This window comes from Eretmochelys imbricata, chromosome 3 (genome assembly GCF_965152235.1).
Source record: "Eretmochelys imbricata isolate rEreImb1 chromosome 3, rEreImb1.hap1, whole genome shotgun sequence".
Classification (NCBI taxonomy): Eukaryota; Metazoa; Chordata; order Testudines; family Cheloniidae; genus Eretmochelys; species Eretmochelys imbricata.
In genome coordinates this window covers 142,884,078-142,898,268 of record NC_135574.1, presented here as the reverse complement: position 1 = coordinate 142,898,268, position 14,191 = coordinate 142,884,078, and the positions used below count along the sequence as shown (strand labels likewise).

The 14,191-nt window shown below is 42.4% G+C and overlaps 1 protein-coding gene across 1 annotated transcript; it reads left to right on the top strand.

Annotated features, from left to right (window-relative positions):
* The first annotated feature begins 236 nt into the window (after positions 1–236).
* NDUFAF7 (NADH:ubiquinone oxidoreductase complex assembly factor 7) lies at positions 237–11,682 on the top strand. Its single transcript, XM_077813524.1, has 10 exons — positions 237–362; positions 752–915; positions 2,322–2,402; positions 3,132–3,242; positions 4,579–4,792; positions 5,371–5,429; positions 6,064–6,177; positions 8,351–8,494; positions 8,909–9,082; positions 10,319–11,682. The coding sequence occupies exons 1-10, from the start codon at positions 281–283 to the stop codon at positions 10,532–10,534; spliced, it is 1,359 nt and encodes a 452-aa protein (XP_077669650.1). The 5' UTR covers positions 237–280; the 3' UTR covers positions 10,535–11,682.
* Positions 11,683–14,191: the final 2,509 nt, after the last annotated feature.

Genomic DNA, 14,191 nt, shown 5'->3' with positions numbered 1-14,191 from the left:
CGCATGTGCTCCATCGACTTCCGGACAGAGCCCTCGGGGAGGTGGCAGGTCCGGCAAGATAGCTAGAGAGTAAAAGAGATTCCAGTGTCTGAGAAGGGAGAAAGGGGCGCCCGCGCCCAAGTCAGGGAAACCCTCACAGCTGCAAGCATCGCTTGTGCTCTGGCCCGGCCTAGGGATCAGGCTCCTACCTGTATTCGGGGCGGAGAGAGCATACACAGCAGCCAGGAACTGGCAGCGTCAGGTCAAAGGTGGAAGGTCAAGGGGCGCGGACGCTGCAAACATGACCCGGCTGCCTGCAGGGCGCTCTCTGCTCGCGGTTGCCCTCGGTGTCTCCTGGCAACACCGACTTCTCCGTCACCATGGTAACAGCCGGGCCTAGCGCTGCGGCCGTGTCTCGACGGCGCTCTGAACCCCACCATCCCCCGCTGCTTCTCCGCGCCCGCGCCCCTGGGGGGCGTTGGGGGAAAAAAAGCCCGCTTCCCGAGCTCAGCAGGGCCCCCGCGCTCTGAGCGGCCCGGACACCGCGGGGGCCGTGTCTGCACCGCTGCCTCCCTGGGCGTCTGGCCCGGGCCAAGGCTTTTGCCCCACCTGAGCCCAGCCAGCCGCGCCGCGCCCCTCCTTGCGGCTGGCCGGGGTCCCCCTTACCCGACTGGCAAAGTCAGCTGCAGGCGCTAAGTCAGCTAGTCCCACCATGACAGTCCTTCCCGTAGTGAGGGTGTCTGTGTGTTTTCTTCCCCCAACGCTTCTCCAGTTGTCCCGGCTGCGTGGAGACGCCAGTGCTTCGGTGCCGGAAGCAAAGCAGAAGACAGCAGTCCGGTTACTCCGCTGCTAAAGCACCTCATGTTCAAAATAAAGTCAACTGGCCCTATTACAGTCGCTGAATATATGCGGGAAGTCCTAACGAATCCTGTGAAGGTACGTGCAGAGCATGGCGCTTCTGAATGCAGTTCGGGTGAACCAGATGACAGCATCCCAACACATTGCTAGGATAACCCTTACCATCTGATAAACTCCCCTCTTTCAAAGCATGTTTTTGTTTCTTTTAATAGACAAGCTAGACCAGCTCATAATACAGTTTGTAACCAAGCTGGTGACTTGTTAATGTTTGGCTTTGCACACATATCACGTTGTTAATTAGTAACCGACACGGCTAACAGTGGCACACAGTCGCCTTCCTATAACTGGTTTGGGGAAGCATTAGTTGGGGTGGAGATGGGAAGCGGAAGGGTGGTTTGCAATGTAGACCCCTAAATGTGCCTGTGTAATCAGGTTGTCTGGTCCTCCTCCCAACTCTCTGGGCTCCAGAAGGTGCTGCCAGTGTCACTTGGTGTGCATGCCTTCCTTTAGAGGAATAATAGGATAATATATGCTGGAATTCCACCACAGCCCTTGGGGAAACTGCACCACAAAACTTAAAGTTTCACCCATTTGGGTCTCCTACAGAAATATTCATGAGTGTCAGATGTTAGGAAAACTACAAAAAAATTCCCTCCTTGGAAAACGCTGTGATCATTCAGTTGGGGGAGGCAGGTGAGAGATGGGAGGAGGGTTTGTTAGTGAGATATTCCTCAGTCCGGGCAAAATTTTCCTTTGTAATATGAGATGCACACCTCTCACTTGCATTGCTCTGCCATCAGCAGCTGCATTATCTCTGGAAGAAGCACCTGCAATCAGGTTTCTCCTGACTAGCCTCTTAGCTATTTAATATCTTAGTGGATGTGTCTCTGTTCTAGTTAGCTTGGCACCATCTCCTCCTCCACCTTGTTAATTTTAATTATTATGGCAATGCTCAATTCTGTTGTGATGTGAAGAATGACTTATTTTAGTTGGTTGTAAAGTCTGCAAAAGAATTAATTCTGAGTGCTGTACCAATCAGACTCTCTCAAATGGAACTGACAGCTTTGTAATTTTAACCCATGCTAATCAAATGATCGTAGAAAGTTAAGCTGTCATACAGAACACTGTCAGTTTCAGATTTCTAGGGACTCATAAAAAGGGGAAATAAGCTCAGTAATAAAAATCAATGTTTTAATTGTTTTAACATTTACTAATTTTCTTCTACAAACCTAAGTTCATTTCTTATTTTTTCCTTGATGTAAAATCTGTTGTTGCATCAGTCAAACCCTCACCATTTTCCATAGGAGGAGTTTTTTGGGGTATTTTGGATTTGTTTCATTTTTTTCAGGATTAAAATAACTACATTTGTTCAGTAGACTGGAAAGTGATTTAATTTTGAAAGTTCAGGGGAATATGAAGGCTTACGTATCAGTAATCGGAAAATAAATGTGATATTATTCATTTCTCTCTTTACTTTACTTTAGGGTTACTATATGCACCATGACATGCTGGGAGAGAAAGGGGATTTTGTTACTTCACCTGAAATAAGTCAAATCTTTGGGGAGGTAATATATAAAATTAATTTTTAAAATGTTTCTTTCATCCTTAAAACATACTGTTACAAATACAATTTATGAACATGTGGTCATATACATTACCGGTGCTGATAACATTTGCTGAGAAGCAAAACTAAACACACATCTGAAAAGTGACTTTGTTTAAAGAAAAAAGCATTTGGGGCCTTCACATGTATTGTGTATAAATTATTTTCATACCAAATTTGTTTGGTTCATAAGTAAAAAACTGTTGTAACTTCCAGGCTTGAACTCAGAACACAACTTGACTTTTAGATCCCATGCTTTCTGACTGATGCATCATTACCAGTAATAAAGAACGTACAGGCCAAATTCTGCTTTCAGTTGCACTTATGAAAAGGCATTGTATCAGTGATGGTTGCCTATGTGTAACTAAATTGGTATCCACGAGTGACTTGCATTTGATAGTTAACAATTCTTTTGATGCACAAGCCAGAAAAGAATCCAGGTCAATCTCCCAGAGCTGTTTTAGTTCTTCAGGGCTGACGGTAATCATATCTTCTCCCTCTAGAGGTTCAGGGATCGTTTTGGCTGCTTAGTAAAAGAATGACGTTTTTACATAGCCACTTTTCAGCACAGACCTATGCTGTAAGACTGGTAAAATAATGTAAATGTTCTGGTTTCTGTAAGTGAAATGCAGGTGTATGTATCACTAATGCTATAAATTCTAGTAAGTTTTGTGTATTTTCTTCTCAACAGTTAATAGGAATATGGTATGTTAGTGAATGGATGGCCACTGGCAAACCTAAAACTCTCCAATTGGTGGAACTAGGCCCAGGTAGGGGCACTCTTACAGATGATATTTTGCGGGTACGTAAAAAAAATATAATATTCTCTGTATGTCTGAGTTTACTAGTTTGGAGTTCTCTTTGGCTCACACAGCTAACATATTGAAACCTGAAATTCAAAATGAAATTCCATAATATGTGTTAAAACTTCCTTATCTCCTGAATGCATTTTGGTTACTAGACTGCAACATAGGATTTTACCTAAGCATATCTCTCTGTATTCCTGTTATTTTAGTGAGGAAACTGGGGGGGCTCAGAAGTGAGATGAGAACACTGGATACTAGAAGCACAATTGTGCAGATCCATCACTAATCCATTGTAATACACAACTACATTGAGGAAAAGGGTAAGACTGTCCCATTAGAATACGCTTATAGAAAAGAGTTACTCAGGGTCATAAGCAGTTTATATGAATGTTGCTGATTGTAATTAGGAGGCCCTAATGTGAGCTACAGAAACATGACAGTATTACAGGCTTGAACCTCAGAGGTGCTCAGCATACTGAACTCTTGTTTACTCCAGTGGGAATGGCGGAGGCTCATCATTTCTTGGAATATCAGACCTCTTCAGATGCAATGCCTGTTTCTCAATTATTCACTAATAAGTACTAATTAAATTACCAAACAAAAGGAATGTTACTGGAATTCAGTACTCCAGGGGAAATAGTGGCAGCTCCTCCTTCATTCACAAAAAAAGGCAAATGTAATAATGACTGTGGAGTGTAACATTGTTCTCATGTGTCCTACTTTGGAAAAATCAGAGATTGCTGGTGAACCATTGTACTCCAAAAGCAAAATTTGCTGTAGGTGTCAGAGAAGTTGCTTCTTTATGCCAGACTCCTGTTACTCTCAATACACTTTCATTCATTCCCACTTCTTCTTGAGGTTATGGGTCTGCATTTCCATCCTCGAGTTTAGCAGTTCTCAAACTGTGGGTCAGGACCCCATTTTAATGGGGTCGCCAGGGCTAGCTTAGACTTCCTGGGGCCAGAGCCAAAACTCGAGCCCCGCTACCCAGGGCCAAAGCTCGAGGGCTTCAACTCTGGGCGGTGGGGCTCAGATTACAGTCCCCCTGCCTGTTGTTGCTGATGACTAGTGACCTGAACCAATGGTAATAGTCACATAAATGAGGGTGACAAGATGAGGCCTTAGATGAGCTGAGTACCCTCCTCCCCAGAGACCAAGGATGAAATTCTGGTCCCATTGAAGTCAGTGAGTCCAGGATTTAACTCCCGATATGCTCCCTTCACATTTTTCAGTCTCCAACAATACAAGCAGTTAAAATCAACTCGTATCCTAAGTTTACAGTATTGCAGCACACAACTGCCTCTAACAGAATTCCTCTTTCTCTATTTACAGGTCTTTAACCAGCTGGGCTCTTTACTCAATAAATGTGACATTTCTATTCATCTGGTAGAGGTGAGCCCCAAACTAAGTGAGATCCAAGCACTGACACTGACAGGAGGGAAGATACAATCAGAGCTTGATGTTACATCCCCTGTCTACATGAAAGGCATTAGCAAGGCTGGAATTCCAATCTTCTGGTACCGAGAGCTGCAAGATGTACCACAAGGTAGTTATGATTTTACTGTAATGATGGCTTTATTCACTCATTTGTAACCTTTTTATAACTGAGAACTTCTCTGCAGTGTGGTTGTGGATAGAAAAGTAATTCTGTATGAAATAACCCCTACTTCTTTTGTGAGCCTGAATAAGATTTGGGCCCAGATTTTAAGTGGCCACTGATTGACGTCCTCCATGTCTGGGTGTCCATCTTGACACGCTTTGTGCCTGTTCTTCAGATGTGGTGAATGCATGCAGGCCCCATTGGCTTTATCACTTTGTGGGTGCCTAGCACTTCTGAAAATCAGGCTCAAACCGGCAACCCAAAAACGGAGGTATCCAAAGATAGTGGCCACTTTTGAAAATTTGTTCCTTAATGAATCTCTGCCTTAGTTAAATGAAATGGGTTATAATAATAATTGCATCTCTCATAGTGATGTTGACTAGCTTAATTCATTACTGTTTATAAAGTACATTTTGATTCCCAAATGGAAAGTGGTGTTAGAAGTACCAAGTACGATTGTTAATGACTTTTTATGTTGAAACACTGATGACCATTTTATACTTTTTTTTTTTTTTTTTAAACAGGTACTAGCTTTTATTTAGCACATGAATTTTTTGATGCCTTGCCAATACATAAATTTCAGGTACATCTAGAAGCCCATTGTGTGTGACTTTCTGTTTAAGGGATGTGTGGTATGTGGAAGAATAAAACTCATTACCAAGCGAGACTGGGGCTTGTTTACTAACCTCACCACTTACAGAAATATATATTAAATTGTAACTGAATTTGGAAGACCTACTGTTGTACTTTAACTGAAAAAAAAGTTAGGATTGAAAAGATACTATGTTGTATGTATGTTTTATTGAAAAAATAAAAAAAGACTTCTAAGGTTTTAGGAGAAATTTAAATATTTCCAGATTCTTATGGGAATAGTTTTCTTATTTAACTTGAATAAAATTCTGGAGATGGCTGTTCATATTAATTTGGCAATGAAGTGCCAACTCTTAAACTTACTCCTCAGTGGATGTACTTAAGCCTGCATTTAGTGACCTTCAGAGCATTCTACCAGACCAATTTACCAGGCTTTCCCTAAAGACAGTTGGCTGGGGATTCTGGGTAGATATTGGTCCAATATACATTTGATATTGTTATAAAAATGTAAAAGCATCTCTGTGTTTTGATAAATCTTTAGTTAAATCTAATAGATACATAGGCTAATGAGTTCTAATGGACTACAGTATGGAACATCAAATAAATATTTTTGGTTTATTAAATAGAGAACAGAACAAGGATGGCGCGAAGTGTTGATTGATATAAATCCCAAAGCTCCTGACCAACTGTGTTTTGTTCTGGCACCATCTGCTACCCCTGCTACAGAATACTTCATACAGGTAAGATTATGTGTACTTGAATGACCTCAAATTAGCTGTGCCGTACTCTTTCAAGCATCTGGTTATTACTGGCTCTTCAGTTATTTCTGAGATTCCCAGAACATCTTCATCTGAGGATCTACTACTTCATACTATATCATCGGGTGAGTTTGTTAGCCTCATAAGTCACTGCACAGTTTTAAGTTTTATTGTTTCAGGAAAAATGTTGAGCTTTGTTCCTCATGAGTAATAAGCAGGAGCATTTAATAGTTACAAAACCTTACTGTCAACTTACCTCTCCTTTTCCATATGTAATGCTGGCTTGCAAAAGACTGTTTGCTCTTGTGAACATTCAAGCTAGTACGTCTTTGTGAAGTTAGTAGTAACTCTAATGCATTATGTTGTTTGGTTTGCATTACAATAGCTCTTGGCCCCCTTTTTGAAGTGCTGTATGTACACCTACTAAAAGACAATTCCTGCCCTAGAGAGCTTACGCTCTAAGGTCCTGATCCTGAAATGTCTTGCTTAACCTTATGCACTCTGAGTGGGGTTGAATGGGACTACGCATAGGGCATAAAGTTAAACACATGCACCATTCTTGTGGAGCTGGTGCCTAAATAGACAAAGTATCAGTTTACAGATGGGGAACTGAGGCAAAGGGACACAAAATGCTAAACAGGAAATCTTTGGCAGAGCTGGCACTTGAAACCAGACTTCCTGAGGCCCAGGCTAACATGTTACCCCCAAAACCATCCCTCCCTGTCACTGGCTCTGATTCAGCAAAGCTCTTAAGCATATTGTTGGTACCTGTCCGTACATATTAATCCTGTAAATCCTTCTTCTTTGAATATTAATTTCATTTACATGTTAACTATTCTCTCAGTCTTCACAGTCTGTGTGTGTATTTGGATAGTAAGTCTAGAGTGTTTGGTCCATAATCAGAGTGACCTATATTGAATAATTTCGTATGATTGAGCACTAGACTATAATCCATCCTGGCACCTCCAAGTCTGTGGGAAAATAGATGTCGAGGAAAGAGAGCCCCTCAAATTACCAAAAGCATCTACAGAATATAAGCAGGACTGCTTGATTGATCAGGAGCAACTGTTACTGCACATGCTTTCTGAAATGATGAAATGGGGGTCAATTAAAAGATGTTTTTGGCAATGGCTGGTTGTCCCAGCTGCTAGAAATAATAACCAGATAAGAATTCCTTTTTTGCTTATCAATCATGTAACACAGATACAATAAAGGAAATTCTGTAAGTAATGACATAAAGGAAAACCTTAAAACATATGGCAAAATCAATCATGGGAAAGTATTTTTCCATACAGAAAAGGGGTTTGTGTCTCATCCTATGAACAATAGAGGGCTTGAAAAATAGGTTGGAGAATGCAAAACTACTGGCATCTCACCAGTTTTAGAAGGGAGAGAGAGGCAGAAGCCAGCTCTTTACGCCCAGGGTGATCATGTATCTCTTTCTGTATTATGTACTGCATAGTGTTGTAGTAATCTGATTAATAATCTTTGATTAAATTCCATTTGATCCTGTTATTTGACAGTCTTGAATCATTAAATTCAGATGTGCAATAGCATGCTTGACTGTTCTGCTGACATGGGCCTGGATATGCCCATTACAATATTTAAGTGACTATAACTGCATTTTTCTAAACCAGTTTCAGCTTTTAAAAACAAAGCTACGTTTTCTGAGTGAAGCAAAATTTCAAACTTAAAACTACTTACAAAAATATTTTTGGGTTAAGAACATAAGGGGAGACATTTCATCTGAGGAGGTCCTTTTATCACCGAGAGGTAGCTGAAGTAGTATTTTCAACCTCCAATTATAATGGCATAGTAATGACAACCTGATGCTAGTATTCATTTTCATTAGAGAATTTTCCTCATACCACTCTGGGGCGGGTAGGGGGGAAAGTTGAGTTGTACAATGGGTTTTTTCCACTACTTCTCCCTCACCCCAATACATTTCTCATATAAATTATTAACTCAATGAATTACCACCTCAAGAAACTGCTAGGGTAACCTAGAACAGCTGAATATGGGGTATGCTCCATGTACAATAAAACAATCTGAAAACAGGTACAAGACAAACTAGCTGATTTGGAGCAAAAAACATTTTCTTTTAGTTACTTTGTGTGTGCTGATTTACGCATTTAATCCTTACATCCTGCATTAGGGTAAAGAAGCAAGAGATCACGTGGAGGTATGTCCTGATGCTGGCATCCTCATTCAGAGACTTGCGTGTCGTATTCAAGAGGATGGGGGAGCTGCACTGATTGCTGATTATGGTCACAATGGAAATAAGACTGACACTTTCAGGGTAAGTTGGATAGTTAAAATGGTCAATTATCTTTCACTCCTTACTGCGTCAGCAGATCAATGATTATAGAAAGTAGCCAAAGTTCTGAAAGAGATTTGGCCAAGGAAAACCCATGACGAAAAGCTATTAACCTCCTTACTATGCCGCAGTCACTGAAACTACTTTTGGGTGAAGGACTGTTTACATAAGTAGAAGTTGCAGAATTGGGCTCTAAATAAATATGGGGAGCTTTGTCAAAAGGGAAGGGATGAGTGAGGTGAGCCTTTGATTCTATCAGTGAGTTTTTGTTTCTGTAATTGGAGAAAGTAAACTTTAAAAACACAATTTGCGTGTCACGTCTTATTCCTTGGCCTAAAGGCAGACTGCCACCTAGGTGTGCACTGGCTTAAGTTATCTTGTAATTTAATTTTTCAGAGTTTCCGCAGTCACAAACTTCATGATGTATTAATAGCTCCAGGTACAGCAGACCTGACAGCAGATGTTGACTTCAGCTATCTCCAAACCATGACACAGGGAAGAGTAGCCACCTTGGGACCTCTAAAGCAACAGGAATTCTTAAAGAATATGGGTATTGATGTCCGGCTGCAGGTAGGGTCCAGTGATTGCACGTAGACACTCTTACTAATGCACATACACCTCATAAGGGCAGAGAGAGTACACTTATAAAGTTTGTGGACAATACCAAGCTGGGAGGGGTTGCAAGTGCCTTGGTGTATAGGATTAGAATTCAAAATGATCTGGACAAACTGGAAAAACTGTCTGAAGTAAATAGGATGAAATTCAATAAGGACAAATGCAAAGTACTCCACTTCAGAAGGAACAATCAGTTGCACACATACAAAATGGGAAATGACTGTCTAGGAAGGAGTACTGCAGAAAGGATCTGGGGGTCATAGTGGATCACAAGCTAAGAGTCATTGTAACACTGTTGCAAAAAAAAGCAAACATTCTGGGATGTATGAGCAGGAGTATTGTAAGCAAGACATGAGAAGTAATTCTTCCGCTCTACTCTGTGCTGATTCGGCCTCAACTGGAGGATTGTGTCCAGTTCTAGGCACCACATTTCAGGAAAGATGGACAAATTGGAGAGTCTAAAGAAGAGCAACAAAAATGATTAAAAGTCTAGAAAACATGACATCCGAGGGAAGAAAAATTTGAGTTTGTTAAGTCTGGAGAAGAAGAAAGAGGGGACATACCTTTTCAAGTACATAAAAGGTGGTTACAAGGAGGAGGGAGAAAAATTGTTGTTCTTAACCTCTGAGGATAGGACAAGAAGCAATGGACTTAAATTGCAATGAGGGCCATTTAGGTTGGACATTAGGAAAAACTTCTTAACTGCCAAAGTGGTTAAGCACTGGAATAAATTGCCTAGGGAGGTTGTGGAATCTCCATCATTGGGGATTTTTAAGAGCAGGCTGGACAAACCCGTCTGGGATGGTCTAGATAATACTTAGTCCTGCCTTGACTGCAGGGGACTGGACTAGATGACATATCGAGGTCCCTTCCAGTTCTATGATTCTGTGCTGCTGCTACACTAAGCATTCATTAGAAGTAGGTTTATGTAAAAACCCTCTTGTTTCTCTATACTGTCAGTTGGTTGCAGGTTTTATTAAAATTAAATGTTTGCAGATCATAATTAATGGCGTTTTTATATTTTAAAAGTAATTTTAGGTAACATTTCTATTCCCTTCAGAATAAGGCCCCATTTCGATCACCAGTTCTCCTGATCTTCTTTGTGTAGAACAGAATCTGTGTATAAGGCTTATTTTGTGGGAGAGGAGGAACAGGAGTAAAGGCATAATGAACATGAATTGTTTCTTTCAGGTACTATTGCAGAATTCAAGTGACACAGCAATGCACAAACACTTGCTTCAAAGCTATGATATGTTAATGAATCCTAAGAAAATGGGGGATCGCTTTAATTTTTTTGCCCTGCTGCCTCATCAGAGACTTGCACATTCTGATCAGAAAGTGAATCTACAACACACAAAATCTCTTTCAGCACCTGTTGCTGGATTTGGTGAACTTGTCTGGAAGTAAAGCTAAAGATTAGACACTTTGTATAATTGATGGGAGCCTGCCAGTAACTATTAAAGTCACAGTAAAGAAAATGAAGTCTGGGCATTTTCTAGTTTTACATAAATAAACTTTTCTTGTAATGGACCATGTGTCTGTATGCAACCAGGATTTATTTAACTGGGTTATGCACTGCCTTTGTGCTGATGTACAAGCAGAGGAAGTGTACCATTGTTCTGACCTGCTGCTTCCCCAGACAGCTTCTTTGTGCCTCCATCTTAGGTACGTACCTATGGTTTTCTTGGAACCTGAGGCAGCATTGATGGCCCAAAGATTTCTCCCCAGCTTAACTGCCACCCTCCATTACATCACAAACAGGCTGCCCTGACAAATCTATATGATGCTTATCTGTTGTGGGTAACTGGGCTACTGTAATTGACTAGAATGACCTGTGTATGAGCTAATATCAAACTGAACAAATTTCAGTAGTTCCTATACAAGAAAGATACACAGTAAATGAGAGCAAACTCTTTGTTCCAGTGGATTCTCTCTTTTAACACTGTGCTTGTGAATGACATACCTGTGAAATCAGGTTTTACTGTACTTATTTGTTGATGTACAGCCATGATCACCAACTGCAGGGGTACCCAACAGCCCACTAGAGCATTTCATAAGGCCTGGGGCCTGCTTCAACACAACACTAACAGCTAATGCTAATGTAAACTAAAATGATGTAAACATAATACTAATGATTTCTTGTTTTTAAAGAGGTTGTTTCTATGTACAGTATTGTCTAAATACACATGAAACAAGCAGAACTTAAATATAAATCAAGAGAGATGACTTTAAAGCTTATTAAAATATGTAGAAGCTGTTTGGGCACCCCCCAGTTGTGTGTAGGTTTACATGACCTCCTGGACAACAAAGACAATTACTACAGTCCCAGGAGTCTCACTTCTCCTTTCCTGGGAGAAACCTGACACACTTGTGTGGTTGGAGTTTTCTCAGAGCAGATGGTCCACAGTGGAATGAAAATGTTGCCTTCTAAGGCACACATGTATATGCAGGTGGTGTCAACTTTAAGAAAGGGTTAGGTGAATAAAGAACTTTACCATAAATGGTTTCCATTATACAGCCAATAAATAGTATTCTTTTGGCCATATTTTTCTACTGCTTGCTACATGCTTGGTGTACTTTTAACAGTAAAGTTACATTCATGCTACAATAGAATATACCTTGATGTTTATTCTGCAGAAACATTTTACTTTTCCCACTATTCTAGGGCTTACACTGTTATGCCTATTCGGTAAGAATTTAAACACAAACAAAGGAATGATTAAGTGAATAAGAGGTAGCTGAAAGTAAAATTGCACTACTTTAGCTATTGAGGTACTGTCAAGAAGATACCTTAGGGTATGTCTACACTACGGAATAAGGTCAAATTTATAGAAGTCGTTTTTTTAGAAATCAGTTTTATATATTTGAGTGTGTGTGTCCTCACAGAAAATGCTCTCAGTGCATTAACTCGGCGGAGCGCTTCCACAGTACTGAGGCTAGAGTTGACTTCCGGAGTGTTGCACTGTGGGTAGCTATCCCACAGTTCCCGCAGTCTCTGCTGCCCATTGGAATTCTGGGTTGAGATCCCAATGCCTGATGGGGCTAAAACATTGTCGCGGGTGGTTCTGGGTACATATCGTCAGGCCCCCGTTCCCTCCCTCCCTCCGTGAAAGCAAGGGCAGACAATCGTTTCACGCCTTTTTTCCTGAGTTACCTGTGCAGACGTCATACCATGACAAGCATGGAGCCCGCTCAGGTAACAGTCACCCTATGACTCCTGGGTGCTGGCAGACGCGGTACGGCATTGCTACACAGTAGCAGCAACCCCTTGCTTTGAGGCAGCAGACGGTACCGTACGACCGGTAGCCGTCATCATCATGTCCGAGGTGCTCCTGGCCACGTCGGCTGAGAGCGCCTGGACAGACATGGGGGCAGGGACTAAATTTGGAGTGACTTGACCAGGTCATTCTCTTTAGTCCTGCAGTCAGTCCTATTGAACCGTCTTATGGTGAGCAGGCAGGCGATATGGATTGCTAGCAGTCGTACTGTACCATCTTCTGTCAGGCAGGCAAGGGATGAGGATGGCTAACAGTCGTACTGTACCATCTTCTGCCGAGCAGCCATGAGATGTGGATGGCATGCAGTCCTTCTGCACTGTCTGCTGCCAGCCAAAGATGTAAAAGATAGATGGAGTGGATCAAAACAAGAAATAGACCAGATTTGTTTTGTACTCATTTGCTTCCCCCTCTCCCCTGTCTAGGGGACTCATTCCTCTAGGACACACTGCAGTCACTCACAGAGAAGGTGCAGCGAGGTAAATCTAGCCATGTATCAATCAGACGCCAGGCTAACCTCCTTGTTCCAATAAGAACAATAACTTAGGTGCACCATTTCCTATTGGAACCCTCCGTGAAGTCCTGCCTGAAATACTCCTTGATGTAAAGACACCCCCTTTGTTGATTTTAGCTCCCTGAAGCCAACCCTGTAAGCCGTGTCGTCAGTCGCCCCTCCCTCCGTCAGAGCAATGGCAGACAATCGTTCCGCGCCTTTTTTCTGTGCGGACGCCATACCAAGGCAAGCATGGAGGCCACTCAGCTCACTTTGGCAATTAGGAGCACATTAAACACCACACGCATTATCCAGCAGTATATGCAGCACCAGAACCTGGCAGAGCAATACCGGGCGAGGAGGCGATGTCAGCGCGGTCACGTGAGTGATCAGGACATGGACACAGATTTCTCTGAAAGCATGGGCCCTGCCAATGCATGCATCATGGTGCTAATGGGGCAGGTTCATGCTGTGGAACGCCGATTCTGGGCTCGGGAAACAAGCACAGACTGGTGGGACCGCATAGTGTTGCAGGTCTGGGACGATTCCCAGTGGCTGCGAAACTTTCACATGCGTAAGGGTACTTTCATGGAACTTTGTGACTTGCTTTCCCCTGCCCTGAAGCGCATGAATACCAAGATGAGAGCAGCCCTCACAGTTGAGAAGCGAGTGGTGATAACCCTGTGGAAGCTTGCAACGCCAGACAGCTACCGGTCAGTTGGGAATCAATTTGGAGTGGGCAAATCTACTGTGGGGGCTGCTGTGATGCAAGTAGCCCATGCAATCAAAGATCTGCTGATATCAAGGGTAGTGACCCTGGGAAATGTGCAGGTCATAGTGGATGGCTTTGCTGCAATGGGATTCCCTAACTGTGGTGGGGCCATAGACGGAACCCATATCCCTATCTTGGCACCGGAGCACCAAGCCGCCGAGTACATAAACCGCAAGGGGTACTTTTCGATAGTGCTGCAAGCTCTGGTGGATCACAAGGGACGTTTCACCAACATCAACGTGGGATGGCCGGGAAAGGTACATGATGCTCGCATCTTCAGGAACTCTAGTCTGTTTCAAAAGCTGCAGGAAGGGACTTTATTCCCAGACCAGAAAATAACACACTGTTGGGGATGTTGAAATGCCTATATGTATCCTTGGGGACCCAGCCTACCCCTTAATGCCATGGCTCATGAAGCCGTACACAGGCATCCTGGACAGTAGTCAGGAGCTGTTCAACTACAGGCTGAGCAAGTGCAGAATGGTGGTAGAATGTGCATTTGGACGTTTAAAGGCAAACTGGCG

Bases quoted from the DNA above. Each gene is read 5' to 3' on its own strand.
- NDUFAF7 (XM_077813524.1), top strand. From the start codon at position 281: ATGACCCGGCTGCCTGCAGGGCGCTCTCTGCTCGCGGTTGCCCTCGGT. The intron at 3,243-4,578 runs GTACGTAAAAAA...CTCTATTTACAG, and splicing joins TTACAGATGATATTTTGCGG to GTCTTTAACCAGCTGGGCTC. The intron at 8,495-8,908 runs GTAAGTTGGATA...TTAATTTTTCAG, and splicing joins ATAAGACTGACACTTTCAGG to AGTTTCCGCAGTCACAAACT.